General features: G+C 33.0%; 1 protein-coding gene and 1 long non-coding RNA gene across 8 annotated transcripts; one reads left to right on the plus strand and one right to left on the minus strand.

The window, feature by feature from the left end:
- Positions 1–271: 271 nt before the first annotated feature.
- Positions 272–3,379, minus strand: LOC111367329 (glycine-rich RNA-binding protein 4, mitochondrial-like). Of its 7 annotated transcripts, none has more exons than XR_002697792.1 (6): positions 3,190–3,379; positions 2,741–2,799; positions 2,568–2,636; positions 2,142–2,314; positions 723–861; positions 272–622 (listed from the first exon to the last, which is right to left on the minus strand). XR_002697792.1 is itself a non-coding variant. In XM_022988145.1 (5 exons), exons 2-5 carry the CDS (start codon positions 2,775–2,777, stop codon positions 614–616), a joined length of 288 nt encoding a protein of 95 aa, XP_022843913.1. In that variant the 5' UTR covers positions 2,778–2,799; positions 3,190–3,376; the 3' UTR covers positions 272–613. The 7 variants fall into 7 exon arrangements, 5 of the variants coding, with proteins under 5 accessions (XP_022843913.1, XP_022843911.1, XP_022843912.1 ...); XR_002697793.1 differs by having other exon boundaries at positions 532–617; XM_022988145.1 differs by lacking the exon at positions 723–861 and having other exon boundaries at positions 3,190–3,376.
- Positions 3,380–3,931: 552 nt separating this feature from the next.
- On the plus strand, positions 3,932–5,204 carry LOC111366455. Its single transcript, XR_002697656.1, has 2 exons — positions 3,932–4,225; positions 4,675–5,204. It is a non-coding gene; the product is annotated as an uncharacterized LOC111366455 (long non-coding RNA).
- The last annotated feature ends 4,426 nt before the right edge of the window (positions 5,205–9,630 follow it).

The following is a 9,630-nucleotide window of genomic DNA, read 5'->3' on the forward strand; positions in this document are numbered from 1 at the left end:
GGAATTGATGTAGTACAACTACAATTCCTACTACTAGGATGTTTTATATTTTAGGAATTTGATTTCCTTTTAGTTTTCTTGTATTAGAACTCTTTTTATTAGGATTATAGTTTTTAGAAGGTTAATTAGAACAGAGTTTTATTAATTTCATAGTTTCCTTATTTCAATTTCCTAATACTATTAGGAGTAGAAGATAATTTGCCTATAAATATATAAGCATTGTACACTTTTCAACAACAATCAATTATTATTCAATATATAAATAACATGATTGTTCAAATATCGTTTTTATTTATTACATAATTCTTATTACAAGAATTTTATTATCGCTTCCCGCACCAAGAATCTCATACATAAATTATCAGATAATGATGCCTGGATGCGACCAATAGAAACCGGTTGTTGATTTGGAACTCAAAGCCAAAACACAGGCAATAGCAGTAAAGAAGACTGCGAAACCGTCAAAAGTTCTCCCATATGAACTGAATTTGGATACACAATTTAGATATCCCGTACAGATATCCTAAGTAAAGAAAATTAACCAACTTTCAGGATGACGTTTCAGCTGATCTTGTACTCTCTGCAAATTCTACAAAAATCAATCTTCCATTCACTATCTGCACTGGCATACAAATGTAAAAATTAGACGAAATAGCAGCACACTCAAATGGATTAATACATCCAAGTGATTAAGATGCTAGCAGGTCATCAGATGTTCTTACAATAGGTTATGGAACATCCACTATGGGAATGTAGACAAAGCATATTGAAGTGAACAACAGAAGATTCCCCAAAAAAGGCAAACAGTAACATCCTCTTCTTTAGGCGGAATAATTAAGAGTTAAGACTGCTATGAAAAGCCTTCTTTTAGTTGAACATGGAACAAAAACACATGAAAAATACCAAAAAGACCTGTATTAAATAAACTGAAAGGAGGATAAGCAAAACTATAGGAAGCTGGAAAAAGAGGAGATCCTTTAAGCATCAAACAAGAGATCAAACTCATACAATTCTGACTTTTAAAACTCAGATGCTCCATTAACACTTGTCAGTATCAATATCTATATTAATCTATGCAACTAAATTAGTCAGTACGAACAGCTTGAACTTGTGTCTCTGAGAGGGGCAAAAAGTAAATTGCAGTTATAATGCACAGTAATGGTACTAAAAGTACTAAACTAACAGTATGATAAGAGTACAGCGTGCTCGGTTCATCAACGTTGTAGCTTTCCAACATGTCCAGTGCTACTGTTATTTCTTGAACAGAACAACAATTCACACTGTCTAAAGGCTAGCTGACGAAAAAAATTAGGAAGATAAGTTCTTTCCCTGCTCAATCATAATATTAGTCTCTGTTCACTTTTCAATCTTCTTATGCATACCCACTCATCTTGTCAACAGATGCACAAAACATCACAATTTTAGAACCTGCAATAACCAACCCCACCCCGCCCCGCCCCCCGGGAAATGATGGAAAGAGATGCTATCGACCCATGTTGCCTTAAGTGGTTACTTATTACACTGGACAAGAGGAAACAGGCAAGACAAAATTCTCTGCTAATTTTCTTTTTTTAATTTTCCAATTTAAGCCATTGAGAGAAGGGGAAAAAAATTATTCAGAAATATCAACAGGTAAAATGCCACTGGAAGATATCTCAACCCATTAACTCCACATTTTTCAAAGAACATTTTGACAGCTTGACTTGAAAAGAAAGTGTCTTTTATGTTGATTAGGATAAATTAGAACTAAAAAGGTTCACACTAAAAAGACCAATTTTTGAACCTGCAATTTCATGACTTGAAGGGGACAACATTTGGAAAAATGCATTTCAATCTACGATGATTGTAAGAGAAAAATAATTCTAGCATAATCCAAATACATGGATTTAAATGGTGAAGATTCTGATTCAAGATCATATATACATTGATTGAAACCCGATTTAGTGACTTACAAATAACGTCATAGCAATTAAGAAACTTCAGCAATACTTGACAATCAAAGCACATCATACAACCAGTGTCAATATATGTGCATTTTATAAATGTTACCACAAACTACTGTCCCCATAATCGACATGGGGATACATATGCAATCATACATTACCACATTAGAAATATATACGATTGCAAAAGTATCTTACCCTGCCATTCATAGCCTTCACTGCATTCTGGGCATTGACTTCTGATGCAAATTTCACAAAGGCAAATCCTTTAGGCCTTTGTGTTCTTGGGTCTTTGATAAGCCTTGCTGCATTAAACACAGTCATCATCCACGAGATTGAGTGAAAGTTTAAGATCAGTGCCGGGTAGATTACTAGGAGAAAGAAGAAAACATCTCAAATTAAAACCATTAAAAGTTTGTTTGCCAAAGCTTAATCAAAGTAAAAGTTTGCTTTAAGTAAGACATCTATATCCAAACCTTTTTAAAAATAAAACTTACACCTTCCTCAACTTACTTATTTCAAATTTTGATAAACGCAAAATCTTTTATTTTAGAAACTTTCTCATTTACCTATAATTGAACTTTTTAAGCTTGGCCAACATGTTCTAAATACGATCATTTATACCTTCGGAGACTGCGCCAAACGGAGAGAATAAACTTTTCAATTCTTCCACTGTGGTGTAAAACGACAATCCTAATCTCAAAGAATCAAGACTTATATGATATTAGAATTTCAACCAAAACCCACAGTCCAGACAATAAAGAAAATTTAAAAAAAAAACGAAAAGAGGCGCATACTGCTTATAAATAGCTCAGAGCTAATTCTTCTTGCCATCCGAGTTTAAAGTAGGTATGTCCTACAAGTCAGGACAGGTCTGAATTTAGTAAACAATTGCCAATTAGTCCTGCACGAGATTATATTCAACGAATTTTGAGCCTGTTAGGCTCAGCTTAAATAATTGAAGTTGTACGTTTTCTTTATCTAAACATGTTCGAATAACTTTTTTTTCCTTTCTTTTAGATCTCAAGTTTTCTCATGCGCGAACTAAGAGCTTTGCCAAACGTGCTCTTAATCACAAGATTTTAGACCACTTTGCATCTCTTTATCATGCCATTGTTTTCTCATATTCAAATTCTTGATATTTTACAGGATATGAACAGGTTTAAAGAACACTATATACATGCAAATAACATTCAAAAAGGAAACTGGGTGCTCGTAATAATGTCAGATTCAACAGAAATTTTACCTGGGTTTCTATTACTTTCAGCAGATTTTGCACCTCCGTATCACGCCGTTGTTGTTTTGTGTTTGCTTAAAACTGACTCAGACAGTGAGAAGTCGAAGGGTGGGGTTTCCATTCTGGAAGAGAGTCGATTGCTAAGGACGATAATAGGAAGTCGTTGATGGACTAATGCGATTTTATTCTTTAAGTGGCTATATGGATTGGGCTCAAGGTTCCAAGTCAAGCCTATCTAACTTCTTAATAAAAGGACAATGAGACAGTACTGCAAATGCAACAGTAAATTAATTTAATGTTATTGTACGTGATGTCATTTTTTATTTTCGTATTTTGTGAATAATTTTGTTTATGGTGATATATCCACACGCATTATGTCATCAACATTAAAAATAATAATAATAATTTAGAGCCTGTTTAAGCTACATTATTTGTAGAATGAGAATGAAAAATAGAGTTGTTATGAATCCCACACAAAAGATAGAAATTCAAAAATGATGGCTTGATGTGATGGATAACGGTCATATTTTTCATTTTAATGAGGTAAAAATGGAGCTCAAATAGGGCCTTAGTATATATAAACTGCCATGAGAAAAAAAAATCTCTTCGTACTGTTCGAAAAAAAAAAAACTCTCCGCATGATATGAAGAGATTTGCTTCTTTTTTTATCAATAAATTTTTTCTTCCTCTCTCTCTCTCTCTCTCTTTTTTACTTTTGTCCATATCTTTGCGCAATATCTATTTTTCATTCTTCACGCAACATCGATTTTCCCTATTTCTTTACGCAATATCCATTTATCTTTCTTCTCTCTTACAATTTTCACCCTATTTCTTTTTTTTTTTTCTCAAACTCCTCTCTCTCACCCAAATTGTAAAATTTTTTGCTCAATTCAGATTGGATGATATTCGGGTGTATGAAGCCCCTGCGCTAAATGTCACTGCTCTGAGGTTCACGGAGACAGCAAAGGCTAGGATTGAGAAGGCGGGAGGATAATGCTTGACTTTTGACCAGCTTGCTCTTAAAGCTCCTCTTGGCCAGTACACAGTATAGACTTTCATCTCCTATTCTCTCGTTCTCATTTATTGATGAATCCAATATTAAGTTTTTTGCTTTACATGCTATCACAAAATACTGTGGTGGAGATCATTCTTTAAACTGATGGTAACAAATAACAAGTTTGAACTTATTTACAATGTCTCATTTGGTTGCTAAATTTCAGTGAGAAAATATTAAAATGCTGAGAAAGCCTTTTTTTATGCTCAATTCAAACTGAAGAAATCAAAGGTGAATGAATATGACGATATATAAATACTTTTTTCATCCTTTTACCTTTTCTGATTATGCTCACTATTTCTAAATATTTTCTTCTAATGCCTGGTTAGAAATCCTTTCTCAGTAGGGGGTTTTGAATTGTTCCCACTTGGTACACTAGAAGAGTTAACTTGTGGAAAAATAGGTGTTCTCCTCCTTGAAAGAAAGTCGTTCTATTGCAGGATATTTGACGATCATTGTATTCCATCAGTATTTTGCTTTCTCTGGTATAATTCAGAATAATTTTGTGATATGATCCCACAAATGGAGCCCTCGTTAATTGAACTGGCTAGACAATGAATGGACGAATTTACTGAACCAGCTGGTGTGCTGCTGGTACTCCTTAGAGGTCCAACAAAATCTCATGAAGCTGTGAAGCACGTTGGTCCGGCTCCTGGTGTACCACACAGTCACACAAAGCCTTGTGTCCGTGCCAAGGGAAGAAAATTTGAGCGGGCTAGAGGAAGGAGAAACAGTCGAGGCTTCAAAGTTTCAATTATTACAGAATTGATGACAAATTTTATCTTTTCCAGATTCCAAGCGAAATGCTTTGGCAGTTTAGTTACTATCGATCCTTTTTGACAATTTCTTTTCTTCATCTTGGAAGCCATTGTCTATCTTTTGCACCCTCATTAAGTGTACCTTTTATATTTGTACGATATGAAGTTTTGACCTTAGAAAAATTTGGAAATTATTGCTGCGAATCTCTATATGCAACTGGCTTCATGTAGGCATGTTTCATAAAGTAGACAGGATAACACCATACATATCTAGATTTTTCCCGATTTTTATAGTAACCCCGCTTCATTATATGAATATTTGTGCTACATTTACATTCTTATATTTTTTTCACTCTTTCACATGTCTATATTTACTATCTTGATTTTGAATTTATCCATCACAATACTGCACAGATTTCTTCCACCCAGGGAGAATGTCAATCAAGTTGTCCTGCAAGATGTATATATAGCTTTATCCTTACGAACCTTGGATTCATCCCCATGCAACTAACTTGCATAAAAATTATATTAGACCAATTGTTTCATTATCAAGTTTGTTGATTGTGATGATTTATTGTAAGCTGTAGTTTTTGATCGATTGAGTTTGACCTTTTCGTCAATTTTGCTAAAAATCATTGGACCAATAAGTGCTTAACTAGAATTAATATTCCTATAATCTGTGTGCAGTTGATGAATCTCATTGTTTATAATTTCTTTTGTGATGTATCTGATAAAAGTTTAATATAGAAATTGGGTCCCATTGTTTAGAAAGTTGATGAGTCGCAGATGATAGATTGTTGAATTGAACTGAACAATGTGTGCAGACCTCCAATATTTTCCTTGACTTGGTGCAAGTGTTTTTTTGTCAATATCTTGAGAATTTCATACTACTCATATAGTTCAGACATAATGATATTACTAATAAATTCAGTTTTTCTTACATACTTGTCTAAACTAATCAAACACATACCATATATAGTTTTAATTTTTGGTTTAGAAGATAGTGATTTTTGAAATAATATGAGCATTCTTCACTTTAGATTTATTTAATTAACTACAATCATAAGTGTATGGACGGTGATTTTATAGATAGAGTATTCCAAGACTCTTAAATAATGCAATAAAATTTCAACATTTTTTTAACATCCACAATTTCTACACTAATAAAAACAACATTCGTGCAACACACATGACAAGGACTAGTTGTAAATAAATAATGGGGAAAATACACCTAACCCTAGTGTTAAACTATCAAATTCATTACTCAGATTTAGGAGTCTTTTTAATTATTTTTTTTTCAAAAATCAAATGATAATTTAAATATTCATAATATTAAAAAATTAAATTATTCTACATATTCGCCCCACACCATCTATTCTAGCCAATTTCACTCCCCATACCCTAATTATTTCTCCCTCTCTTCTTTTTCTTTGTATACCTCTATATTCTCTCTTCCCACCTTCTCTCTATCCTCTATATTGGAGATAGAGCCAGAGCCTCTGCATGAAGTAGCTAAGGTTAGACGTGCTCCAGTTCGATCTTACCGAACCAGAATTTTTGGGTATTTAATAAATTGAATGATCAGGTTTAAATTTAATTATAGAACCGTTTGGTTCAATTCAGTCAAGTTTTAGTTCCATTCCATAATTAATACCTTTCTAAAGAAATTTTGTAAGTGCAACATGACTTGTATCAATTAGTAATACATACTTGAGTAAAATAGAAGATGTAATCCATTTTCTAAACAAAGGATATTACTGTATGAAAGATTCTTAATCACAACAAATTCGAGATTTTTGAACTCTAATTTGTTAGATGAAATTTGTAAACTTTCCATTTCAACTCTTCATATGAGAGCTTGCGCTTTGGGACCATGATTTCATCTTCTTGGTTAAAGATTATGTTTTATTTCATTGTGGGTTTCATCCAAATTTACATCAATAGGGGTGGGTATGGTTGGATTGGGTCGATTTTTTTCCCAACTCAATATGGTCAGTTTAATCTAAAATCAAATCAACACAATCCAATTAATTGTTTAAACCCAACCCCAACGCATCAAGTTTGGGTCGATTTGGGTTAGGTTGGCTAGTTTAGGCTTTAGTCCAATTAAAGTTGGATCCGATTATTTTTTTTTGTTAAATTTGGATAACTATTTAAAATTTGAAAATACTTTAAAACCTTTATTTTTTTAGTATCTATATAAGGAATTTTTTCTAAAAAATAATATATAAATAAGTTTAAAATTTATGAAACATTTTCCTTTTTACAAATTTTTGGACTTATTTATTTCATCATCGTGTTTTTAATTTTTACTTCATTGTTAAATAACATTTTATTTGTACAAAGTGTTCGTGTGAATTAATCTATGTAAATAAAATGGACATTCATAAATTATAAGTCCCCATATTTTTACTATTGTGTTTATTTAGGGGTTTTTTCAGCTTAGATGTATATGTTTTTTGGAAAAATAACGCAAAACCATACTTATAAACTTTACATTTCAAAACTAGGGTGATTAGGTTTAATTTTCTAAAATCAGGTGTTAATTATTTATTTTAAAATTAATAATAATTATAAACTAATTGTTCATTTACGTGATGAAATCTGAACCCTCTATATCTGAATTACACAGTTTTCATAATACTTCTGCACGTAATCACTGATCATCCAAACCACGTCCTTCGCGTTTTACCATAAACCCTCTCTCTCTCTCTCCACAGTGCAGTGCAGAAAGAAACCACGTTCTTCTCTCTCTTCTTCTCTCTACCAGAAATACAGCAATGACGTTGCTCTCTCTCTTCTCTTCTCTCTCTAATACAGTAAAGTAACCTCCCACTCCGTTTTTCCACTACTACGAACCGCACAATAGTTTATTAAATTTTAGTTTCAACAATAGTTGTGTTTGGAATGGCAAAAACTTGAAGTGTTGGTGCGAAAATGATGGAGAAGGATAAAGGAAAGAGGAAATATGTTGAAAGAGATTCTTCTTCAGCAAAGAGAGTTAAAATGTCATCCTCTGGCGGGAAACCCATGAAGAAGGTGAACTCCGATTTTATGACCTATTATTTGAGTAGTTTGTGACCTGATTTGGGTATTCTGCGTAGGAAATATAATTTTGTGATCTGTTTTAGGTATTTTGTAATTTGAAGGTTTTGTGACTTATTTTATGTATTGCGTGATTGTGACTTTCTACTTGTTTGTGTTATGATTTTGGAAAATTTGTGACCAACTATTTTAGGATTTGGCGAGAAACTCATGAAAAAGGTGAACTCCAATTTTGTGACCTAATTTCTGAAATTTGTGACCTATTATTTGAGTAGTTTGTGACCTGATGTGGGTATTTTGTGTAGGAAATATCATTTTGTGACCAACTCATTGAGTAGTTTGTAATTTGTACTGTGTGATCAATTACTATTTACTTTAATCGAATGTGTTTTTAAAGGAGTGCTGGATTGTTTGCGAATGAAATAATTGTTGTGACTTTTTACTTCTTTGTGTTATGATCTTAGAAGAGTTGGTCACAGCGAAATGTTTGTGTTGAAGGTCAGAGTAACATTTTTTATTTTACCATTGTGTAGGACTGGAAATACTTAATAAAACCAAGGAATTGGTTTTCTGGAAAAATCACCACAACGCAAATACAGAGTGTGATTACGCACTTTGTGATGACATTTAAGACTGCGCAGAGGGCAATTCTAGAAAATACATGTTTCTCCTACTACATGCATTGTAGGGAGATAGTTGTGCAGCCACAATTGATTCACCAAATTTTACTACGGGAGGTCAAGCAACCGAACAAGCAAGAGATGTGGTTTAATGTAAATGGGAGATATATTCGTTTTTCAATTGCTGAATTTTGTTTGGTTACGGGATTGAGGTATGATGGGGTTGATGGTCGACCAATGTTAGATGAAAAATTGTCTTCAGTGAAGGACACATATTTTAAGGGCTTAAAAGTTGTTACAAGTGAAGATGTCAAGAGGGTTTTTATTTCACTTGATGATGCACCAGACCTTGACGTTGTTAAGATTGGAATTATTTATCTCATCACCTGATACTTATTTGTTACATCCTACCCGAAGGTGGTGGATCAATACATATTTGCACTTGTAGACGATTTTGCCACTCTTGAAACATTTCCTTGGGGTAGATATTTGTTTGAGACCACCTTATTGTCGCTAAAAAAGGGACTATCAAAACAAACTAGTCACTATAGATTGACAGGTTTTTTAGTAGCTTTCCAGGTGTGGTTATATGAGTGCATACCTGCACTTGAGGAAAATGTGGCCACAAGAATTTATAAGAAATATCCACGCATTATTAATTGGACTGCGCACAAACATCCTTCAGTGTCAATGTTGGAAGACAAAGTATTTGGAAATGAGAATGTAAGGTTTTAAATACATTTAAATTGTTATGTAATCATTTGGTTGATTATATAAATTTTGAAATGGCATATGATCAATATTTTTTCATCTTATGTGAAACAGGTTGTGATAAATGACATAGATCCATCTAAAGTTGAACTCACAATGCCATATATGACAGGTTTTAAATATGAACTTCACATTTATTATGATACGAAATATGATTTGTGACCTGAAGTATGAATATCCTGTTTGTAAAGTGACATATGTT

Source organism: Olea europaea, chromosome 18 (assembly GCF_002742605.1).
Source record: "Olea europaea var. sylvestris chromosome 18, O_europaea_v1, whole genome shotgun sequence".
Lineage (NCBI taxonomy): Eukaryota > Viridiplantae > Streptophyta > Magnoliopsida > Lamiales > Oleaceae > Olea > Olea europaea.